Source organism: Cetorhinus maximus, chromosome 1 (genome assembly GCF_964194155.1).
Source record: "Cetorhinus maximus chromosome 1, sCetMax3.hap1.1, whole genome shotgun sequence".
NCBI classification, from domain to species: Eukaryota; Metazoa; Chordata; class Chondrichthyes; order Lamniformes; family Cetorhinidae; genus Cetorhinus; species Cetorhinus maximus.
In genome coordinates this window covers 49,456,336-49,481,069 of record NC_135879.1, presented here as the reverse complement: position 1 = coordinate 49,481,069, position 24,734 = coordinate 49,456,336, and the positions used below count along the sequence as shown (strand labels likewise).

The following is a 24,734-nucleotide window of genomic DNA, read 5'->3' as shown; positions in this document are numbered from 1 at the left end:
CCCCATTTTGCCCCTTGATTATTTAGTATTTTTGGAATGCTGTTAGTGTTTTCTACTGTGAAGACTGACGCAAAGTATTTATTCAACTTCTCTGCCATTTCCTGGTTCCCTATTATTATTTCCCCAGCCTCATTCTCTAAGGGACCTATGTTCAATTTGGCCTCTCTTACTTTTTATATATTTAACGAAGCCCTTTACTGTCCATTTTTATATTACTTGCAAGTTTACCCTCAGTTTATTTTCTCCCTTTTTTTTGTCATCTTTTGGTTTTTAAAACTTTCCCAATCCTCTGGCTTACCTCTAATCTTTGCTACATTGTATGTTTTTTCTTTCAATTCGATATTATCCTTAACTTCCTTGGTTCGTCATTGTTGGTTTATTCCCCTTCCGAGAATCCTTTTTCCTCAGTGGAATATATCTTTGTATATCTGTTGAGTCTGTCCTGCTGGTGGGAGAGGACATACTCTGGGATGGTGATGGTGGTGTCTGTGACATGATCTTTAAGGTATGATGCAATGAGTATGACCATGTCAGGCTGCTTGACTAGTCTGTGAGACAACTCTCCCAATTTTGGCACAAACCCTTAGTTGTTATTAAGGAGAACTTTGCATGGTTAACAGGGCTGTGTTTGCCATTGTTTTCGGTTCTAGGTCGATGCTGGGTTGTCCATCTGGTTTCATTCCTTTTTATTGACTTTTTAGTGGTTTGATACAGCTGAGTGGCTTGCTAGGCCGTTTGAGAGGGCATTAAGAGTCAATCACATTACCGTGGATCTGGTGACCAGGTGAGGTTGGCAGATTTCCTTAATGGGCCTTAATAACCAGATGGATTTATACGACAATCGACAATGGCTTCATAGAAACATAGAAGATAGGAGCAGGAGTAGACCATTCGGCCTTTTGAGTCTGCTCCGCCATTCATTATGATCATGGCTGATCATCCAACTCAATAGCCTGCTCCCGCTTTCTCCCCATATCCTTTGATTCCTTTCCCCCCCAAGAGCTATATCTAACTCCTTCTCGAAAACATAGTATTTTGGCCTCAACTACTTTCTGTGGTAGCGAATTCCACAGGCTCACCACTCTGGGTGAAAAATCTTCTCATCTCAGTCCTAAGGCCCGTATCCTCAGACTGTGACCCCTGGTTCTAGATTCCCCCACCATCAGAAACACCCTTCCTGCATCTACCCTGTCTAGTCCTGTTAGAATTTTATAGATTTTTATGAGATCCCCCCTCATTCTTCTGAACTCCAGTGAATATATCCTAACCCACTCAATCTCTCCTCATATGTCAGTCCTACCATCCCAGGGTTTCATGGTCATCATTAGACTTTTAATTCCAGATTTCTTTTCATTGAATTCCAATTCCACCATCTGCCGTGGTGGGAGTTGAACCCGGGTCCGTAGAGCATTGCCCTGAATCTACATTACTAATCCAGCAACAATATTATTACATCACTGCTTCCCCCTATATGAGAGCAGGAGATAGCACTGATTCAATCATCTATGTGCTGGAGAAAGAGGTGAGGGAAGGGACATGAGTGGGACTGGAAAAAAGAATGGAAAAAAGGCAGGCATAGTTATGCACATGAGGCCATGCATACGAACCCCTATGGGTTCAACAGCAACGCCTTTTCAGAGTGAGTGAGTGGAGTTAAAGGGGAAGAGAATGCACAGCTGCAAGATCAGAGAGGGATAGGTTGGAGTGCATGGGGGGGGACGGGGGAGCAGAGCATTCCATTCTCGCAGGTTCTTATACCCTCTTTTACTGGTACATTAAGAACATAAGATAAGAAATCAGAGCAGTTGAAGGCCATTTCTCACCCTTGAGCCCCCTCTGCAAATCAGTAAGATTATGGATTTAACTCCATATTCCTGCATAAATCCTCCTGCAACGATCCCGCCGCCCCAAATATTTGACTCCTTTGTAAATCAAAAACCTGTCTAACTGAGTCTTGAATATGTTCAAAGATACAGCCTGCACTGCTCTCTGGAGTAGTGAATTGTAAAGATTAACGACCCACTGAGAAGAAATTCCCACTCATCTCTGTTTTATTTTACAACTGTCTGCCCTAGTTCTAGATTAACCCACAAGGGTTAGCACCCACTCAGCATCTAACTTGTCAGCCCCCTCAGAATTTTGTGTTTCAATAAGATCATCTCTCGTTCTTCTCAACTGGAATCTGTGTAGGCCCAACCTGCTCAACATTTCCTCTTAAGCCAACCTCTTCATCCCAGGAATCAACCTAGTGAACTGTTTTAGAACTGCCTCCAGTGCAAGAATATTGCTCCTTAAGTAAGGACACAAAACTGTACACAGTACAAAACCTCCAAGTACCCTAGGTGCAGCCTCGCATTAGCCTGGTACAGTTGTAGCAAGATGTCCCTACTTTTATGCTCAGCCCCCTTTGCAATAAAAGCTTCCTAATTGCTTGCCATACCTGAATGCTAACACTTTGTGATTCATGTATGAGGACACCCAGATCCCTTTGTATCGCAGCGTTCTGCAATCTCTCTCTCTTTAAATAATAATCTGCCTTTTCCATTCTTCCTGCCAAAGTTTTCAACCTCACATTTCCTACATTATGCACTATCTACTAAATTTATACCCAAACACTTTACCAATATTCTTTTGCAGGCTGTGTCCTCTTCACAACGTGCTTTCCAATCTGTTGTTGTATCATCAATAAATTTGGTTACAATACACTCCGCTCACCTATGTCATTAATATGGATTCTAGTTGATTGAGGCCCCAGCAATGATCCCTGTGGCACCTCAGCTAATTATAGTTTGCCAACTGGAAGATAACCCGTTTATCCCAACTCTGTTTCCTGTTAGCTGCCCAATCCTCTATTCATGCCAACATATTGCCCCATAACCATGAGCTCTTATCTTGTGTAGTAACCTCTTATGTGGCACCTTGTTGAATGTCTTTTGGAAATCCAAATACATAGATCTACTGCAAAACAAAAATAAAAATACCTGGAAAAACTCAGCAGGTCTGACAGCATCTGCGGAGAGGAACACAGTTAACGTTTCGAGTCCGTATGACTCAACAGAACTAAAGAAAAATAGAAGAGAGGAGAAATATAAGCTGGTTTAATGGGGGGTGGGACGAGTAGAGCTGGATAGAGGGCCAGTGATAGGTGGAGATAGCCAAAAGATGTCATAGACAAAAGGACAAAGAGGTGTTGACAGTGGTGATATTAGCTAAGAAATGTGCTAATAGGTGACATTGAGCAGGACGAGCAAGGTACAGATAGCCCTAGTGGGGGTGGGGTGGGGGGAAGGGATCGAAATGGGCTAAAAGGTAGAGATAAAACAATGGATGGAAATACATTTAAAAGTAATGGAAATAGGTAGGAAAAGAAAAATATATTTAAAAATTATAAATTATTGGGAAAGGGGGATTGGAAAGGGGGTGGGGATGGAGGAGCGAGTTCATGATCTGAAGTTGTTGAACTCGATGTTAAGTCCGGAAGGCTGTAAAGTGCGTAGTCGGAAGATGAGGTGCTGTTCCTCCAGTTTGCGTTGAGCTTTACTGGAACATTGCAGCAGGCCGAGGACGGACATGTGGACATGAGAGCAGGGTGGTGTGTTGAAATGGCAAGCGACAGGGAGGTCTGGGTCATGCTTGCGGACAGACCGAAGATGTTCCGCAAAGCGGTCACCGATTCTGCGTTTGGTGTCTCCAATGTTGCCTTCATCACCTTGCAGCCTTCCACACCACTGTAAAGGTTGCCTAAAGTAGCATGTTCTCTGGTTTGCTTCCAGAACCTTTTGTTCTAAGAAACTCTATGAACCCATCATCAAGGCCACCTTTGTTAATTTGATTTGTCCAATCTGTATGAAGATTAAAATCATCCACAATTTTTTCATTTTTGTGTTGTGGGGAGTATTCCATCACACTCCTGACTTGTGCCTTGTAGATAGATGGTGGACAGTCAGGAGGTGAGTTATTCGTTGCAGGATTCCTAGCCTCTGACCTGCTCATGTACCCACAGTATTTATATGGCTAGTCCAGTTCAGTTTCTGGTCAATGTTAACCCCCAGGATGATGATGGTGGGGAATTCAGTGATCATACTGCCATTGAATGTCAAGAGGCGATGATTAGATTCTCTCTTGTTGGAGATGGTTATTGTTTGACACTTGTGTGGCACAAGTGTTACTTGCCACTTATAAGCCCAAGCTTGGAAATTGTCCAGGTCTTTTGCATTTGGACATGGACTGCTTGTGGTTCTTTTACAAGCCACATTATTTCTTGATTTTATTCTCTGTCCTACAATGTAACTACTGTTAAGAGGGGGGACATATAAACTATTAACAGCGCACTTCCTCCCTTGATGATCTGAGCCAGGATCATTCCTCACAACTGTAGTAATTTCATATTTTATTAACAGAGCTATCCCATCTCCATATCCCTCTTTCCTCTCCTTCTGAAATGTTAAATACCCATGAATATTCCATTCCTTGTCTTCATCACCTTGCAGCCACACCTCTGTAAAGGTTGTCATGTCCATTTATTTCAAATTATGCTATCAATTTATCCATCTTGTTAGGAGTGCTGCAGGAATTCTGATAAAGGGTCTTTATTCTGCCTTTTAACCATTTTTCCTACTCTGACCTTATTTGCTGGTGCACTTTAATGTTTGTATGCTCTGTTCCTTCCTGTTGCACTCTGCTTATCATTACCTGCATTGCCACCCTGCAATAACATCTTATCCTTTGTCATTAACTTTCTAAATTCCCCCTCCTATGAAGCCTCCCACCCCCACCCGCTCAACCCCCTGCTACTGTCCCTGACCACGGACCAAATCAGAGGCACCTAACCCAACTTGTGTGACTGCCTCCTGGATCAGAATGACCAGGTAACTTTTCCCTGATTCATCGCAGTGTCCAAAGCTCCAACTCCAGCTCACCGATGCAGAGCCAAAGTTCTTTGAGCTGCAGACACTTACTGCCAATATGTGACAAATATAATGCAGTATTAATATCTCCCCAGTACTATTGTCCCAATTTAGAGAAAAATAGAACCCTAAAAACCCTAAAATTCACCAACCAATCACTTACCTGCTTACCCCATTAATGCCGCTGCACTTCAGTTTTCGGGTCTCACTCTCCCTCGGACCACTCCTTGTTCTGTAAAAGACTCTTTCGCTCACTGCACCAAACTCCCTCACTCACCAAATTCCTGGGTTCAGTACTTTGTTTAGCAGTACTCTGTCTCCATGCTATTTACTCTTGTCAGTGAGCAAAAACCTGAAATTCCAAAGATCTGAGTCAGGCCCTGCTGGCTAGGGAACCAGTTCTAACTAGCCATCTAATTAATTAACTGTACGACTGCCACTAGCAGGCTGACTAAGACTAGAAGAAACTACGGCCAGAATCTTGTGCTCTTGTTCGTAGTGAACTTGGAACAGGGAATTTAATAAGACTTCTGCCCTGGGTCTTGATTCCAGGAGAAGGCCTGCTGCTGCCTGATTGGCATATTGGGCAGTGGGTCTTCCCAAAAAGAGACAGTACTGGGGTCTCGCCAGCTCTCCAGCCAGCAGGTGAGACCCTTGACTCCTCAGTGAGATTTCACCCTACAAGATGAAGAGGTGAATGTTTAAGTTGGTGGATGGGGTGCTGATCAAGCAGACTGCTTTGTCCTTAATAGTGGAGAGGCCTGAAAAGCCATCAGTCTGCTCAGTGTTCACTGGTTTCGATGTTAGAAGCAGGACTCCAGGCTGAACAACAGCCTGCTCCTCAATGTCTATCGCTGCTGGAAAATATCCTACCATCCTATGCAGAACTGACCTAGTCTCTGTGTGCCAACTTCATTTTATGGTATCAGCTACAACTGTAAAGAGAACTCTACAACTCCGGTCTTCGGCCAGCTGAACTCTAACTCCTTCGTGAAAGAGTCCTCACTGGACTTTGATGTTCACATAAATATTCATTTGTGGTTCTTTTACTGTTACTATCCATAGCTGTAAAACTTTCTCTCTCTCTTTATCCCCCACCCCCCACCCTTATTGTGTGTGTGTGCATGCGCGTGCATGCACGTGTACTGGAGTGAGACATTGCGAACACTCCTCCCACGGGTTTGAATGGGAATAAGCTAACGCTCTGAGTCAATCCTAATGTGAGCTTGCTGTGAGTTATTCATAAATTGGATCTCACAAATTGAGGGTTTGGGAAAACATGCCACAGCCTACTTTAAAAATAATTCAAAAACACCTTCTGCTTCTGGACAGTTTGTGACAAAAATTTGCCTTTCCTGTCCGTAACAACAATGACACTCAAAAAAAAAAGTAACTAATTAGTTGTAGAGTTGTTTTGGACATCTTGAGATCACGAAAGGTGCAATGCAAATATATGCAAGTCTGTCTTTCTCTCTTCCTACTGAGGATGTGGAACTGAAGCCCAAGATCAGCTATGATGATATTGAATGGTAAGGGAGGTTCAACAGGCCATATAGTCTACACCTGCTCCTGACTCTTGTTGTGATGCTCTGATCCAGGTGCCTAATTTAAAAAAAACCTTTAGATTTTTTTTCTTTCAAATATTTATGTGGACCTGCATTCCATATAAACTTGGACATGAGGTGGATCTGATTTATACCAGCACTGATCTAGTTGTATAAAATGATTGGATTTCAGATTGTCAGACAATTGAAGATCAATGTGCTGTAATCACACCTATGAAAGCCAAATAATTAGGCCAGTAAATGGTGGAAATTGTGGAAAGGGAAGGAAAATTACTTTTAATTCCAAATGTTCCTTTATTCTATATTGTAAAATGGTATTAACATAATACTGTTCCCACTAGTAGAAGGATTGAGAACAAGAGGGAACAGATTTAATTGGCAGGTGTAGCAGATATGTAGAGATTTAATTTGATTGATTGTGAGATTGCGTAGCTCTTTCTAAAGCATACTGCTCCCACAGTTCAGGATGTTTGCAGGCCTGTGTTGTAGTTTCACCAGTTGGTGCCTCTTTGGGTATGCTTGGCTATGTTCCTGGCTTGCTGCCCTATGTTATTCATTGCATCAGAGCTGGGCGCTTGGTTTGATAGTAACAGTAAAGTGAAAGATATGCTAGACTGAGGTTACAGATCACAGTGGAGTACAATTCTACTGCTTCTGATGGCCAGCAATGCCTCGTTGAGGATGCCCAGATTTGAGCTGCTTGATTTGATCTGAAACTATCCAATTAAGCATGGTAGTGCCACAAAACATGATGGAAGGTGTTATCAATGCAAATATGTGACTTTGCCTGCGCACAGGCTATGCAGTAGCCACTTCTGCCAATACGATCATGACACATGTATCTGCAACAGGTAGATGGTGATGCAAGGTCAAGTTAATTTTTTCCTCCAGCTGGTGTTCTCACCACATGCCACAAACACAGTATGGCAGATATGTCCTTCAGGATTTGCACTGTTCAGTCAATAATGGTGCACCTAAGCCAATGTTGATAAATTCCCAGACAGAACTTAGTGTGCATTTTCTAATGGCTGCTTGAGGGACAGTTTTTGGAGAACTCATGGTACTGGCTCTCCATATGTTTAATTACAATTAGTGCCTGACCTGAGAAAAGGGGACAACATAATTTGAGGAAAAGGTTTCAAGTGCATACCAGAATTTAATATAAACAATTTTATAAGTAAATCTATTTTTGTGATCTTATTCAGATGTAATTTGCTGCAAATAAATGTTCAATTTGAAATTGTGGCATTAAAAGTTAATCTGTTTTTATACTATCATATCTAATTTTGTAATTTTGTAACTTTGTACGTTTTATTATTTATAGCATGATTCCTAATCTATTAATTACCTGATACTGATTGTACCAAATGATTAAACACATCTTCTGCTTTAACAGGTTGGGAAGGTCCTCCACCACCTCGTGGATGTGAAGTCTTTGTAGGAAAGATTCCACGAGACATGTATGAAGATGAACTGGTACCTGTGTTCCAGCGGGCAGGGAAAATTTATGAGTTTAGACTGATGATGGAATTTAGTGGTGAGAATCGAGGTTATGCTTTTGTAATGTATACTACAAGAGAAGAAGCTCAGAATGCAATCAAAATGCTTAACAATTATGAAATTCGACCTGGAAAATTTATTGGTGTTTGTGTTAGCTTGGATAACTGCAGATTGTTCATTGGTGCAATTCCAAAGGAGAAAAAAAAGGAAGAAATCCTTGAGGAGATGAAGAAGGTTACCGAAGGTGTCGTCGATGTTATTGTCTACCCCAGTGCCACTGACAAGACTAAGAATCGCGGATTTGCATTTGTAGAATATGAATCTCACAGAGCTGCTGCAATGGCTAGAAGAAAACTTATCCCAGGTACAACGTTATTTTAAGAGGAATTTAATATGGCAGCCTGATGTGACTGTTGAATCACCAAATTTATCAACCCTAATTTTGTTATAGAAGAAATCTAGGGGAGAAAAAAAACATTGACACAAGAACTTCTTCTAAAAAAGGTGACTCAACCTGTAGAATGTTATCATCAACTACTTTTAGGCTCCTGATTTCAGCTGGGCCTTTGATAGAGTTATTGAGTGAGTGTCAGGATTTACTCTTGGCGAAGGACAAAGGGAAAACCCAAATTGAAGTCACATTTCTTGGTTTCACACAGGCCCTGGAGCCCAATCCAGAGTGACTTAAATAGAAAGAGTGGTGCATGGCCCTTTTGTTTCGAAATGGGTTAATCTAAAAAGAGGCACTAAATTATACACAAATCACAGAATCTCACATTCTTCAGCCCATGTGTCTGCACTCACACGTGAGAAACGCCTCACCTACCTACCTAATCCCATTTACCAGCACTTGGCCCATAGCCTTGAATGTTATGATGTGCCAAGTGCTCATTCAGGCACTTTTTAAAGGATGTCAGGCAACCCGTCTCCACCACCCTCCCAGGCAGCGCATTCCAGACTGTCACCACCCTCTAGGTAAAGAAGTTTTTCCCCTCATCGTGACTGACCCTTCAACTAAGGGGAACAGCTGCTCCCTATCCACCCTGTCCATGCCCCTCATAATCTTGTACACCTCGATCAGGTCGCCCCTCAAGTCTTTTCTGCTCCAACGAAAACAACTCAAGTCTATCCTCTCTTCATAACTGAAATGTTTCATCCCAGGCAACATCCTGGTGAATCTCCTCTGCACCCCCTCCAATGCAATCACATCCTTCCTATAATGTGGTGACCAGAACTGCACATCGTACTCCAACTGTGGCCTCACCAAGGTTCTATACAACTCCAACATGACCTCCCTACTTTTGTAATCTATGCCTCGATTGATAAAGGCAAGTATCCCAAATGCCTTTTTCACCGCCCCACTAACACGCACACACGCCAAGGTTCCTTTGTTCCTCGGAACTTCCTAGTGTTATGCCGTTCATTGAATACTTCCTTGTCAAATTACTCCTCCCAAAGTGTATCACCTCACAGTTTTCAGGGTTAAATTCCATCTGCCAATTATCTGTGCTCGGTCCCCTATTATTTGTCATTTATATAAACGACATAGATGACTATGTAGGATTAGTAAGTTTACGGATGATACAAAGATTGGCCAGGTGGTTAACAGTGAGGTTGAGTGTCTTGGGCTACAGGAAGATATAGACGGGATGGTCAAATGGGCAAATAAGTGACAGATGGAATTTAACCCTGAAACGTGTGAGGTGATACACTTTGGAAGGAGTAATTTGACAAGGAAGTATTCAATGAACAGCAAGGCACTAGGAAGCTCTGAGGAACAAAGGGACCTTGACGTGTGTGTCCATAGATCTCTGAAGGCAGAGGGGCATGTTAGTGGGGTGGTGAAAAAGGCATATGGGACACTTGCCTTTATCATGCCTGGGATGAAACATTTAAGTTATGAAGAGAGGTTGGATAGACATGGGTTGTTTTCATTGGAGCAGAGAAGACTGAGGGGCGACCTGATCAAGGTGTACAAGATTATGAGGGGCATGGACAGGGTGGATAGGGAGCAGCTGTTCCCCTTAGTTGAAGGGTCAGTCACAAGGGGGCATAAATTCATGGTGAGAGGCAGGAGGTTTAGGGGGGATGTGAGGAAAAATGTTTTACCCAGAGGCTGGTGACGGTCTGGAATGCACTGCCTGTGAGGGTGGTGAGGCAGGTTGCCTCACATCCTTTAAAAAGTACCTGGATGAGCACTTGGCACATCATAACATTCAAGGCTATGGGCCAAGTGCTGGTAAATGGGATTAGGTAGGTAGGTCAGGTGTTTCTCACGTTTCGGTGCAGACTCGATGGGCCCAAGGGCCTCTTCTGCACTGAGAGTCTGAGATTTGCCAATCGAGTCTATATCTTCCTATATCCCAAGATACTAAACCTCACTGTTAACCACCTGGCCAATCTTTGTGTCATCTGCAAATTTACTAATTCATCTCACCACATAGTCATCTATGTCGTTTATATAGATGACGAATAATAGGGGACTGAGCACAGATCCCTGTGGTACGCCACTGGACATTGGCTTCCAGTCACTAAAGCAACCTTCTGTAACCACCCTCTGTCTCCTACAACTAAGCCAATTTTGAATCCACCTTATCAAATTACCCTGTATCCCATGTGCATTTGCCTTCTTTATAAGTCTCCCATGTGGGACCTTGTCAAAGGCTTTGCTGAAATCCACATAAACTACATCAACTGCACTACCCTCATCTACACACCTGGTCACCTCCTCACAAAATTCAATCAAATTTGTTAGGCATGATCTCCCTCTGACAAAGCCATGCTGACTTTCCCTGATCAAACCTTGCCTCTCCAAGTGGAGATAGATTCTCTCCTTCAGAATTTGCTCTCGATAGTTTCCCTACCACTGACGTGAGGCTCACTGGTCTGTAGTTCCCTGGCTTATCTCTACAACCTTTCTTACATAGCGGAACCACATTAGCTGTTCTCCAGTCCTCCGGCACCTCCCGGGTAGGTCATTCAGGACTGAGACGAGGAAGGATTTCTTTACTCAGAGCATGGTGAATCTTCAGAATTCTCTACCCCAAGAGGGATGTGGAGGCTCAGTCATATATGTTCAAGACAGAAATCGATAGCTTTCTAGATAATTAAAGACAACAAGGGAAAATGGCATTGAGCTAGAAGGTCAGTCATGATCTAGTTGTATAGCAGAGCTGGCTCAAGAGGCCAAATGGCCTACTCCTTTTTTTCTATGTTTTTAATTTCTGCCACACTTCTGGTGCATTTATGGGCAGAGCAGGGGAAGTTATGAGGAAGTTCACCCTATGACAAAAGAGATTGCTACCTTTAGAACAAACAGCTTAAGTTTAAATGAGTAAGATTTCCGTGAGTTTCCCCAGTATGTTGTCATTATTTTAGCAAAACCCTGAAGCATTGAGGTTTCTGTGAGGTTATGGCCAGAGATTGGAGAACCACAACATAACAGGCATAATATTGAGATGGAACTGTTTATAAGGTGAACCAATTCGAGAAGAAAATGCTACCGTTTCCATTCTTTTACTACCACACACAACAGTGGTTCCTACTCGTTTATATATAGTGGCATTATGAAAGTTCACCTGGTTCAGATTGTTCTAAATTTCTTAAATAGATAGTATCCTTCAGAATATATTTTTCCCATGGGATCCTATTTGTAGGTGTTGATCGAATATGGAGGACCCTATCTGGTATAGGTAATGTAACATTTATGGATCTTAAGCATTCCTTAATAGAATTTTAGTAGTAGTTTGGTACAACACAGTTCCAACATATAGAGTCATTATGTCACATCGGGTCCATGTAGACTCTGTACAACAATCTAGTTAATCCCATTACCCTGCTCTTTCCCCATGGCCCTGCAAGTTTGTTTCTCTCATCAAATTTCGTTTTGAAATGGTTGATCATCTCTGCTTCCACCACCCTTGTAGGCAGTGAGTTCCAGGGTATTCACACTTGCTGTGTAAAAATAAATAAATCTTTCTCACTTCCCCCACATCTATTTCCAAAACCTTAAACTTGTGTTCCCCAGTTTGATGAGCAAATAGAGATTGCTATTCTTTGTCTTCTTTATCTAAACCTGTCATAATCTATACAGCACTATCAAACCTCCCCTCAATCTCCTTTGCTGTAAGAACAACCCCTGCTTTTCAAACTAACCTTGTAGCTAAACTCCCTCATCCCTGAAATCATTGTTACATCTTCTCTGCAAGCTGTCAAGGACCCTCAGACTTTCCAAAGTGTGGTGAGCAAAATTCGATGTAGTTGGAGGCAAGTTGGGGCCTAGCCAGAGCTTCAGAATGGTTCAGCATAATTTCCCTGCTTTGTTACTCAATGCCTCTATGAAGCCCACGGTCCCATATGCTTTGCTAATTAGTGCCTCAACATGTCCTGCCAAGTTCAGGGAACTTTGCATGTGAACTCACCCCCTGCCCCTGGCCTTCTGCCCTTGCACACTCTTCAAAATTGTGCCATTTAACCCATATTGTCCACAATGCATCATCTCATATTTCTTTGAGTTCAGTTCCATCTGCTACTTATCTGTCCACTCTACTAGCCTATCTATGTCGTGTTGTGATTAATTGGTACCGTTCTACCATTGACCCTTGGGGAACATCATGCTTATCATTCTACATGGTAAACAACTATTTACCCAACAGCAAAACTAATCCAACCATGGCTAACAAAAGAGTATGTATTAGATCAAAGGAAGAGGTTTATAAAGTTGCCAAAAATTAGTAAGCCTGAGGATGGTAAGCACTTTAGAATTCAGCAAAAAGGGGCCAAGAAACTGATGAAGAGAAAATATAATATGAAAGTAAACTAGCGAGAAACATGAAAACATACTGTAAAAGCTTCTATAGGTATGTAAAAAGGAAAATTCTAGCAAAGAAAAATGTAGGCCCGTTTCAGGCAGAGACCTGGGGAAAAAGGAAATGGCAGAGAAACCAACAAATACACTGGGTGGAATTTCCCACTTCCGTCAGCTGAGAGAATTGTGGCGGGCAGAGGCACAAAATTTGGCATGATGGAAAAAGTCAGTTTCCGCCTCCAGGAAATTAGTTTGGAATCTTGTTCTCCCGACTTTGGTGGGTTAAAGGTCGGTCAGGTTTACCACTCATATCTGCCAGGAGCCATATTTGCATTTATTTTCATCTCAAGAATGTGCATTAAAAGGCCTGCTACCCGGAATCTCTCTCCCCCTCCAAATTAGAATGGTCTATTTCCCGACTGTAAAGATAAAAACAAAAAACTGCGGACGCTGGAAATCCAAAACAAAAACAAATAACTGGAAAAACTCAGCAGGTCTGGCAGCATCGGCCGAGAAGAACAAAGTTGACGTTTCGAGTCTTCATGACCCTTCAACAGAACTAAGTAAAAATAGGAGAGGGGTGAAATATAAGCTGGTTTAAGGTGGGGGGGAAGGGGGGTTAGGGGAGAGAAGTGGTGGGGGGGAGTGGGTGTAGGGACAGGCAAGCAGTGATAGGAGCAAATAACCAAAAGCAGTCACAGACAAAAGAACAAAGAGCTGTTGAAGGTGGTGACATCTAAAAGAATGTGCTAATTAAGAATGGATAGCAGGCCACGCAAGGTACAGATAGCTCTAGTGGGGGTGGGGTGAAATAAGACTAAAAGGGCATAAAAGGTATAGATTTAAAAATAATGGAAATAGGTGGGAAAAGAAAAATCTTATAAATTATTGGAAAAAACAAAAGGGAGAGGGAAGAAACGGAAAAGGGGTGGGGATGGAGGAGGGAGTTCAAGATCTAAAGTTGTTGAACTCAATATTCAGTCCGGAAGGCTGTAAAGTGCCTAGTCGGAAGATGAGGTGCTGTTCCTCCAGTTTGCGTTGAGCTTTGCTGGAACAATGCAGCAAGCCAAGGACAGACATGTGGGCAAGAGAGCAGGATGGAGTGTTAAAATGGCAAGCGACATGGAGGTCTGGGTCATTCTTGCGGACAGACCGAAGGTGTTCTGCAAAGCGGTCGGTCGCCCAGTCTGCGTTTGGCCTCTCCAATGTAGAGGAGACCGCATTGGGAGCAATGAATGCAGTAGACTAAGTTGGGGGAAATGCAAGTGAAATGCTGCTTCACTTGAAAGGAGTGTTTGGGCCCTTGGATGGTGAGGAGAGAGGAAGTGAAGGGGCAGGTGTTGCATATTTTGCATATGCATGGGGAGGTGCCGTAGGTGGGGGTTGAGGAGTAGGGGGTGATGGAGGAGCGGACCAGGGTGTCACGGAGGGAACGATCCCTACGGAATGCCGCCAGGGGGAAGATGTGTTTGGCGGTGGCATCATGCTGGAGTTGGCGGAAATGGCGGAGGATGATCCTTTGAATGCGGAGGCTGGTGGGGTGATAAGTGAGGACAGGGGGGACCTATCATGTTTCTGGGATGGAGGAGAAGGCGTGAGGGCGGACGCACGGGAGTTGGGCTGGACACGGTTGAGGGCCCTGTCAACGACCGTGGGTGGAAAACCTCGGTTAAGGAAGAAGGAGGACATGTCAGAGGAACTGTTTTTGCAGGTAGCGTCATCAGAACAGATGCGACAGAGGTGAAGGAACTGAGAGAATGGGATGGAGTCCTTACAGGAAGCCGGTAGGCTTGTAATGGATATTGGTGGACAGTCTATCACCAGAAATTGAGACAGAGAGGTCAAGGAAGGGAAGGGAAGTGTCAGAGATGGACCATGTGAAAATGATGGAGGGGTGGAGATTGGAAGCAAAATTAATAAATTTTTCCAGGTCCCGACGAGAGCATGAATCAGCACCGAAGTAACCATCGATGTACCGGAGAAAGAGTTGTGGGAGGGGGCCGGAGTAGGACTGGAACACTTCTCTTCAAGAAATGCCTACCTTGAAGAAGTTTTGTGCTACTCTCTGTCAGGATTTTCGAATCTCTCTCTTGCCTTGTTCACCTTCATTGCTTTCCATTTCTCTCCTGGTGTTTGACAAGGTGTTTACTGAAACCCGCTTTCACAGCCATATTTCCTTATTTCCTTTCTCAGTGACTGTCTCCCTCTCCGGCTTACCCCACGTGGATTTCAACTGAAATTCCGTCCCTCATGTTTTGAACCCACCCAGGATTACAGGTATCTCCGGGACATAAAACGTTTCTCGGACTGCTGTTCCCGTCGCATTCTGAGATCCACACCCAGTGCCATGCTCCGCCATATGAACACACTCGACCTCTCCCTCCAGCAGTACCGCCGCACCCTTTCTCAATGCTGCGCGTGCCCCCAGTTTCATTTTATTCTTCGTCTCATCCGACGCCTCAACAAGAAACTTGTTCTCTTTCTCTCAAGTGCTAAGGAACGCAAGCCCCAACAACTCATCAGCACCAACACCCATTTAGGACCCTCCACCCCTGCCTGTCCCTCCGTCCCCACCCCATCTTCCAATCCCAGCCCCGGCCGTGTATTCACTATACCCCCTGACCTTCCCCTCTCCGACGCTGAACGTTCAGTGCTCAGCAAAGGACTTGGTTTCATACCCTTACGCCCTCATCTGAATGAATTTTGGGCTCGGCACGATGCTGAACTCTTCTTCCGCCACCTTCGTCTCCGTGCTCACTTCTTTGGGCAGGAGTCTTCTCCCCGTTCAACGGACCCTTTTACCCACCTCCAATATTCTCCCTCCACCTGGACCCCTCCCTCTGGATTTTTACCTTCTCTTGATCTTTTCATTGAGAACTGTCGGCGTGACATTAGTCGTCTCAATTTCTCTGCTCCTCTCACCCATTCTAACCTGTCTCTCTCTCAACTTACTGCACTCCGTTCTCTCAGGTCCAACCCTGACATTGTCATCAAACCCGCTGACAAGGGTGGTGCTGTTGTTGTCTGGCGCACTGACCTCTACCTCGCGGAAGCTGAGCGTCAACTCGCAGACACTTCCTCCTATCTCTCCCTGGACCATGACCCCACCACTGAACATCAAGCCATTGTTTCCAGGACTATCACACCTCATATCCTCTGGAGATCTTCCTCCCACAGCTTCCAACCTGATAGTCGCCCAAACTCGGACGGCCCGCTTCTACCTCCTACCCAAAATCCACAAACAGGACTGTCCCGGCAGACCGATCATGTCAGCCTGTTCCTGCCCCACGGAACTCATTTCTTGTTATCTTGACACCCTTCTCTCTCCCCTTGTCCCGCCCCTTCCGACCTACATCCGTGATTCCTCTGACACCTTACGTCACATCAACAATTTCCAGTTCCCTGGCCCCAAGTGCCTCCTCTTCACCATGGATGTCCAATCCCTCTACACCTCCATCCCCCACCAGGATGGTCTGAGGGCTCTCAGCTTCTTCCTCGAACAGAGGCCCAAACAATCCCCATCCACCACTACTCTCCTCCATCTGGCTGAACTTGTTCTCACACTGAACACTTTCTCCTTTAACTCCTCTCACTTCCTCCAAATAAAAGGTGTGGCTGTGGGTACTTGCATGGGCCCCAGCTATGCCTGTCTCTTTATGGGGTATGTGGAACATTCCTTGTTCCAGTCCTACTCCGGCCCCCTCCCACAATTCTTTCTCCGGTACATCGATGATTACTTCGGTGCTGCTTCATGCTCTCGTCGGGACCTGGAAAAATTTATTGATTTATTGGCGTGAGGCCCAGGTTGTGTACGGCTGCAGCGTGAGGCCCAGGTTGTGTACGGCTGCAGCGTGAGGCCCAGGTTGTGTACGGCTGCAGCGTGAGGCCCAGGTTGTGTACGGCTGCAGCGTGAGGCCCAGGTTGTGTACGGCTGCAGCGTGAGGCCCAGGTTGTGTACGGCTGCAGCCTGAGGCCCAGGTTGTGTACGGCTGCAGAGTGAGGCCCAGGTTGTGTACGGCTGCAGCGTGAGGCCCAGGTTGTGTACGGCTGCAGCGTGAGGCCCAGGTTGTGTACGGCTGCAGCGTGAGGCCCAGGTTGTGTACGGCTGCAGCGTGAGGCCCAGGTTGTGTACGGCTGCAGCGAGAGGCCCAGGTTGTGTACGGCTGCAGCGAGAGGCCCAGGTTGTGTACGGCTGCAGCGTGAGGCCCAGGTTGTGTACGGCTGCAGCGTGAGGCCCAGGTTGTGTACGGCTGCAGCGTGAGGCCCAGGTTGTGTACGGCTGCAGCGTGAGGCCCAGGTTGTGTACGGCTGCAGCGTGAGGCCCAGGTTGTGTACGGCTGCAGCGTGAGGCCCAGGTTGTGTACGGCTGCAGCGTGAGGCCCAGGTTGTGTACGGCTGCAGCGTGAGGCCCAGGTTGTGTACGGCTGCAGCGTGAGGCCCAGGTTGTGTACGGCTGCAGCGTGAGGCCCAGGTTGTGTATGGCTGCAGCGTGAGGCCCAGGTTGTGTACGGCTGCAGCGTGAGGCCCAGGTTGTGTACGGCTGCAGCGTGAGGCCCAGGTTGTGTACGGCTGCAGCGTGAGGCCCAGGTTGTGTACGGCTGCAGCGAGAGGCCCAGGTTGTGTACGGCTGCAGCGAGAGGCCCAGGTTCATTGCTCCCAATGCGCTTTCCTCTACATTGGAGAGGCCAAACGCAGACTGGGCGACCGCTTTGCAGGACATCTTCGGTCTGTCCGCAAGAATGACCCAGACGTCCCTGTCGCTTGCCGTTTTAACACTCCACCCTGCTCTCTTGCCCACATGTCTTTCCTTGGCTTGCTGCATTGTTCCAGCGAAGCTCAACGTAAACTGGAGGAACAGCACCTCATCTTCTGACTAGGCACTTTACAGCCTTCCGGACTGAATATTGAGTTGAACAACTTTAGATCTTGCACTCCCTCCTCCATCCCCACCCCCTTTCCGTCATGAGGACTCGAAACGTAAACTTTGTTCTTCTCCGCCGATGCTGCCAGACCTGCTGAGTTTTTCCAGGTATTTCTGTTTTTATTTCCCGACTATAAAGGTTGGGTGCACGGGAGGGAAGAGTGAGTTGTGAAAACTGTCCTGGGGCAAGAGTTATAAGACTGTCCTGCGGCTGAGGCCGCGCTGTCAGGGGCATCTTGTATAGACTGTCCTGGGGCTGAAGCCAAGCTGTCAGTAGCATATTGAGTACTCTCCTGGGCTAAGGCCCACTCTTGGGGACATATTAAGCGGACTGCCCTGGGGCTGTGTGGACCATGTTAGAGGCCTCTGCATGTCTTGGTTCCACTTTGTGAGGGGGAAGGCCTCTTTGGGCAGTGATGGTCATGCACCTTTTAGTGTACAGGGCGTGGTCAGTCACCTAAGGAATTTAGTCCTCGGAGTTAGCGGCAGCGTATTGAGGCAGATGGCACAGTCGCAGTCAGGGGAGGCATATGCATCCTGTAAGCCGGGAGCTGTAAATTAATCGGGGTGTATTGGATGGTCTCATGGTGGAGGGGGAGACCTGGAAAGTGAATCACAAAGTGGTATGTGGATCAGCTTGACAAAGGGCAAGGGGACATCAACACTAAAGGGTCCGGGGGGAAGAACAGGAATATCAGCATGAATAATGATGGGTTCAAGGGTAATGGGGAGGCTGGATAGTGATTGCAGGAAGGGGAATTAGGAGGCGGTGAGGATGGAGGAGGATAGGAGGGACTTGGGTGACAGCGGGAGGTTGGAAGCTGGTCTCTTACGCGAATATTAGTAGCACCATTTTCGACTTGCCTTCCAATGGCACGGTCCGAAAATCAAGCTAGAGAGAAAAACGGTCAAGGAGGGGTCTTGGTGTGTGGGAGGAAGTCACAGCAAATATTGGCTGATTGAAAGAGCACCCTATAACCTTCCTGTGCAAACCATGGAGAGCATGGCTCACCTGAACTTAAGGGTCTCATATGCACAATGAATCAGCTTGGTTCTTTTTCTAATGATGTGCATTCAGGCCGCAATCCATTGTGCATTCAGGCTGCAATCCATTAAGTTTAGATGCTGTACTGCATATGGTCCTAAGCATCTGCTTCTCTCAGAGGCATGTCTGAATGGATGCAGGCTTCAAGAGCCAATGGTCACACATGCTGCACAGATGCAGCATGAGCCGTACAAGCCTCCATCTTCCCAGTGCATTGAAGGCACCACTCTTGCAGTCAGGACAGATTTGCAAGGACTGGGTACCCATAGCTGTAAATGTCACTGGAGGACAACCACAAGGCTGACTGACTCCTCGGACTTTGGCCTTTTGACACTAATGAACACCCTCTTTCTGAATGTGTCTTCCAAGTCTGAGGGGATCTGCCACCTGTCTTCAGGATGTTATCATCCAGCAAGGAGTGGCCTTGGTACTTGATGTTCAGTCTAAGGGAAATGCAAAGGCTTGTTGAGAATGCATAGCTGCCTTGTATATGGAGGAAAACAAATAAACAAGAATAACATTAATTTCTCAATTCACAGAAACAAGGTGGATTTGAGAATGCAGGCTGGAGGCAATGCTGCCACCTTTACCTTTTCAAAAAAGCTCACCATTACGTGCAGTTCAGCATGGATGAAGCAAGCCGGCCTGCCAGAGCTATGGGATTCGCTGCGACCTCAGGCTTTCCACAGGTGCAGGGCACCATTGACTACACACATGTAGCCTTGAAAGTACCCTGGCAGCAGCCTGAGAGATTCATTAATAGACGACGTCCAACTAATCTGTGATCACAGGACGCAGATCATGCATGTTTGTGCTAGATAGCCAAGGGGCTGTCATGGCACTTACATCTTGTCACCAACAGGTGCCACAGAACTTTGAGGGCCTTAGTGCTTAAGAGGGTTGGCTCCTCTTTCTTAAGGGGTACCCCCTAAAGACATGGCGAATGACGCCTGTCGGTCGTTTAGAGTGCATCTGAGGAGAGATACAATGCCACAAGGTCCTTGATAGAGCAGACTGTTGGCCTCTGAAAAATGCTTTTCAGATGTTTGGACCGATCAGGCGAAGCTGTCCAGTGCTCGTCAGAGAGGATGTCCCAAATCATCATTGCTTGCTGTGCCCTACAGAACCTAGTGCTGCCAAGGGGGATGCATTGCCAGCGGGAGACACAGAGGAACATGTCTTCTCTGATGAAGATGTTGAAGGTGATGAATTTGAATAGGGCGAGGATTCAGAAGAGCCACGTGATGCCATTGCATGAGTATGACAACGAAAGATGTGCCCATGGCAACCTTATAGCTACAGGATTCAGGAGGAGTAAGGTGAAGACAAGTTAATAAGCGCAGTTCTCTTCACACTTCAATGCAGGGGAGACAGTAAGACCTCATTATTCATCTTCAGCATCTCGCAAAAGGTCATCAATCTCAAAATGATAATGAAGGAAACATAAGTCATCTTCAACCCTAATGATGGGGTCACCCCTTGAAGGGGCAGTAGCCTCTGGTTGCTGTGTAATGGGGTAAGCACTCCACTAGTGCACATCTTTAGACAACTACACACAATGCATTCCTTTCAACCAAGTTGCAAAAATGTCAGCCACGGCAGCCTTCAAGAGGCAGAAATGCTATTGCACACATTGATGCATTTATTACCAGTGTGACAGTAACTTAGCAAGGTGGTCTAAGAGGAAAAACATCCATCAGTGGTTATTGCTTGACCGTCTGAAGACAAAACTACATCCGGACAGCATTATCTCTCCTGCATCTTGATTCTGAACCCCAAGGTGTCTCTGGACATTTGGACACAGTGATCTGTCACATGACAGCATGGACACAAGTCTGCATTATATTAGCATTGTACGGGACATTCTGCGGGACCATCGTCTGATTATTGACAAACACTGATAACCCTGCATTGGTTGGAAGACAGCCAAGTTTACGTCGTGCATTGCCTTGGCATTTGGGACAGATGTGGCCCAGTCACTTTTGACGCAGCAGTCAATGATAACTTAACCCCTTCATAGATACTGATGAGCACCAGGAGACATGCCAGAGCATCCCTTTCATAACCATTGCAGTTCTTGATATTGTGAGATGGACAAAGGTCAATCCTTGCTATGAACCCTAAGCTACTGATTGCACAGTCATGCAATGAATTCCATATCACTTAGCATTGTGACCTCGCAAAGGGATTCCATTAAGCATCACTAGGCAAGTTGTTCAGGCGTAAAGTAACATCCTCACTGGTAATTTTTAAAATATATTATTCAGGGCTTGTGGGCTTCGCTGACTGGGCCAGCATTTATTGCCCTTCCCTTGAAGGTGGTGGTGAGTTGCCGCCTTGAACCGCTGCAGTTCATGTGGTGTAGGTACACCTACATGCTGTTAGGAAGGGAGTTCCAGAATTTTGACCCAGCGACATTGAAAGAACGGCAATATATTTCCTAGTCGCAATGGCGAGTGACTTGGAGGGGAACTTCTATGTGGTGGTGTTCCCATCTATTTGCTGCTCTTGTCCTTCTAGATGGTAGTGGTTATGGGTGTGGAAGTTGCTGTCTAAGGAGCCTTGGTGAGTCCCTGCAGTGCCTTGGACAGCTTTATCAGGATGAACACGCACCTCTGACATCTCACACACATTCCCATCTAGCAGATATCTCAAATGTCACCAAGTTGAATGAGCTTCCATCGCTCAGCGTCACACATGGGGAGAGAGGGAATTAATAAAGGAGTAATGTTCAGCCTTAAAAGCAGAGACAAAATAATGCTGCAGAGTGGCATGAAAGGCTTTGGAACTTGACAATGAATAATACTTTTACCAAAGCCTCGCAGTTACAAAGTAAAAGCAATGGTATTGTGCACTTGCATGGAAAGATGCCAACGTGGGTCGCAATAAATACTTATAATGTCCACAAAGAACAGACTTCAGTGCGGCAGCAGCAGGAAAATCAGGATAATCTTCCATGAACAATTATCATTGTCATGAAGATGTATATAATATCGGAAATTATTTTTTTTTAAGAGGTTTAGTCTGTGGGTGTTGTCTGTGTGTTAATTGGATTAAAGATAGCTAGTCTGGGTGCTTTGATGTATAGTAGGTTTGAAATGTAAACTCAGTTAGAGGACATTTGCATTTTGTTGAATAGAGCATTCAAAGACTGGGTGAAATCTTACATCTAGTTAGGAGACACCAAGCATTGTTTATGTTACTTATAAAATTGGTACTATGAAAGGGGTTTTGTTATTAGAAGGGTTGGAGTGCAAAGGGCCTGGGGGTACAATGAAAATTTACATTCAAAGAGAAGTGCTGGGTATAACAGAAAGTGGTTTTGTGTGTGCAGGGCAGAGGAATGTAACATTAAAGCAGCTGTAAGCCTACAACTGTCTGCAAATGAACCAAAGTGAAAGGAACCTCACTTTGAACTTGTAAGGTGAAAATGCTTTGCCTGATATCTGCTTAAAGTCTATGGGTTATTGTTGCCTCAGAGATTAGTTTGGGAATTTGTTAAAATGTCGTGATAGTAATTTGTAGCCATGTGTATTTGTTTAACTTGTGTAAATTAATAAATGTCTCATGTAGTTTGATATAAAAACCTCTCGAACTGGTGGTCTTATTCCTGAATTTAGAGCTGTAACTCAAAACACACCACTTGAAAGTATAGGTTATGACAGTTGTTTAAAGTTTCCCTCTGGGATTTTAAATAACAGCCTTTTCCAACTGCTGTGTCACAATAGTCATGAGGTCACATTGAGTCCAGCCATCATTTCCTTATAGGAAGTGGCCTTGTTCGTGTCACTGTGGAACTAAAGGTGATTGACTGTGATGAGATTGAGAGACACTTCATGGAGCTGAGGGGCAAGATGGGAGATAATTGTTGGGGGTGGGGGGGCAAACAAAATGGGAGATAATGGGGGGGCATCATCAGATACCCTTGATTGAACCTTGCATTACATTGATTAGCCATTCAATACTTGTGATTTGGAGAGGGCCAAAACTGAAATATATTTACAATAGTGCAGATAGTATATAGTGAATGAATGCCTGTGCCACTGTTGTACATTCAAAATATATTAATTTTTCTTACCCTACTGCTACGTTTAGGTGCAGCCCTGACATCCGCAGCAGAGGTGAAGACACCCTGTTGACTGAGATTACTTTGGTGGGCATCCTCTGGAGATCTGAGGCCTGGAGAGCCCTCACCTGCTAAGGGCCACCTGTTCCAGGGTAGGTGTGCACCCTCCTTGGCCTGACCTCCTGTAGTTGATGGGGTCACAGGCAGAGGGGGTTTGGAACGCAGGGCACCCTTGGAGACTCATGGGTGGGTGCTCCCAGGGTGTCCGGTTGGCACTCCTCCTCCCTTTGTGTGTCTGTGGGCCCCTTCCTGACTCCTCAAGGAGTAGAGGCACCTGGAAGGAGGTTGAGGTGCCCTGTCCCACCCCCTCCCCCCGCCTCGCCTAGCCACTGCTGGAACTCACCCATGGCTAGAGCATTGGAGTGCAGGCCCAACTGCAAATCTGGCAGAAACTCAGCGTTCTGCTGGATCTGGGTCTTCAAGGTGGCCACCACCCTTCCCATGGAGACTTCAATGAGCTCGCATGCCAGAGCCAGGACATCAGACCACGTGGACGGACTCCCCCCTCAAACAACCCTGCCTGATGTTCCCCCACCTGTCTCTATACCTCCAACATTTCTCTCCACCTCCAACTTTTCTCTCCAGGCTGATTGTAGAGATTCATCATCAGACTGTGACCCTGCAAAAGCCTGGTCTCCCGCAGTTGTCTAACTGCTCGAGACCTCGGCTTTCACTGCCTCTGCCTGCTGTGGACAGATTGTGAACCCGAGCCTACTCTAGAACTAGGACCCACTGAATTGCGTGTATTTGTGCTGTTGGAGGGTGCAGGTGAACCCAGAGACAGATCTTCATCAGACGAGTGTTCAGCATCATCATTTGAGGTGGGCTGGGGTGCTTGCTGGTGGTCTTTCTCCACCTTTTCTCGCTGGTAACTGGAACAGAGAAGAAAGATAATTAGTGATTGACAAGGCAGGCTCCTACACTATAGGTCACTCAGTCATTGTCTGAATGTGATGTATACTGGAGGACCCTGACTGGCTTGTTGGGGAGGCCAATCTCGTCTTCTGCACAGGAATGATCTCTGTTCTTTTGCTTTTATCTGTTCTCACCAGCTAGCTCTGCAGTCTGCTCTCCCTGGGATGTAAATGCCCTCGGGTTCAGGATACCCACTCTGGCCTTGGCCCTTTTACACTGACTATGAGCAAGTTTGTGCTGCATAAAGACAGATGGATTTACTATGAGCACTATGGATGAAAGAGGAGCTCAGAAGCATGCATGCCTGCGGTGTGCTGAGCCCTTCCCAGTAAGGGATGAAGATGCCATTTGTGCGGGATCTAACATAGGATGGGGATCTTAAAGTGGCTGGCAGACATGCAGTGCTGATGTCCCATCTGGCCATGTGTGACATCCCTGTGGACTCTAATCCTTAGTCTGCTTAATGCCTTTATGGGAGTGGGAGTTTTGAGTGAGAAGGTGGTTCACTTCCCCTGGCAGGGTCCATCAGATAATTCATGCTTTTCCTGCGCTGACCTCCCTGGCGACCTCCCTCTCAGGCTGGCAGTGTGTGTGTGTGTGTGTGTGTGTATGTGCCTGCCAAGACCTTCGACACCATAAGGTATCAGTGGGATGGACGAATAATTGCCTACCCCCCCACGAGTTTCGACAAGCTCCTCGCTGGTGCATAATGAATGAGCTGAAAAGCTAAAGATCTGGTGTGAAAATCCACCCTGTTGCCCAGTGGGAATCATGCCGACTTTCCGGCCTGCCACCGCACTTAGTCCCCAGAATGGAAAATTCCACTCCGTGTCTTTCAGAGGAGGTTACAAAAGCCTCCCAGAGTACAAGACAGCCAAGGGACTAGCGAGAATGAGGAACTGAAATAAATTAGTATTTGTAAAAACAGCGGTACTTGAGAAATTATTG

General features: G+C 45.8%; 1 protein-coding gene across 1 annotated transcript in view; it reads left to right on the top strand.

Moving 5' to 3' along the window:
* The window catches only part of rbm46 (RNA binding motif protein 46), a 104,789-nt gene that overhangs the window by 22,903 nt on the left and 57,152 nt on the right, over window positions 1–24,734 (top strand). Inside the window, exon 2 of the mRNA XM_078546848.1 lies at window positions 7,869–8,336. Within this exon, the coding sequence (XP_078402974.1) occupies window positions 7,869–8,336 (468 nt within the window). The remainder of the gene's footprint in view (window positions 1–7,868; window positions 8,337–24,734) is intronic.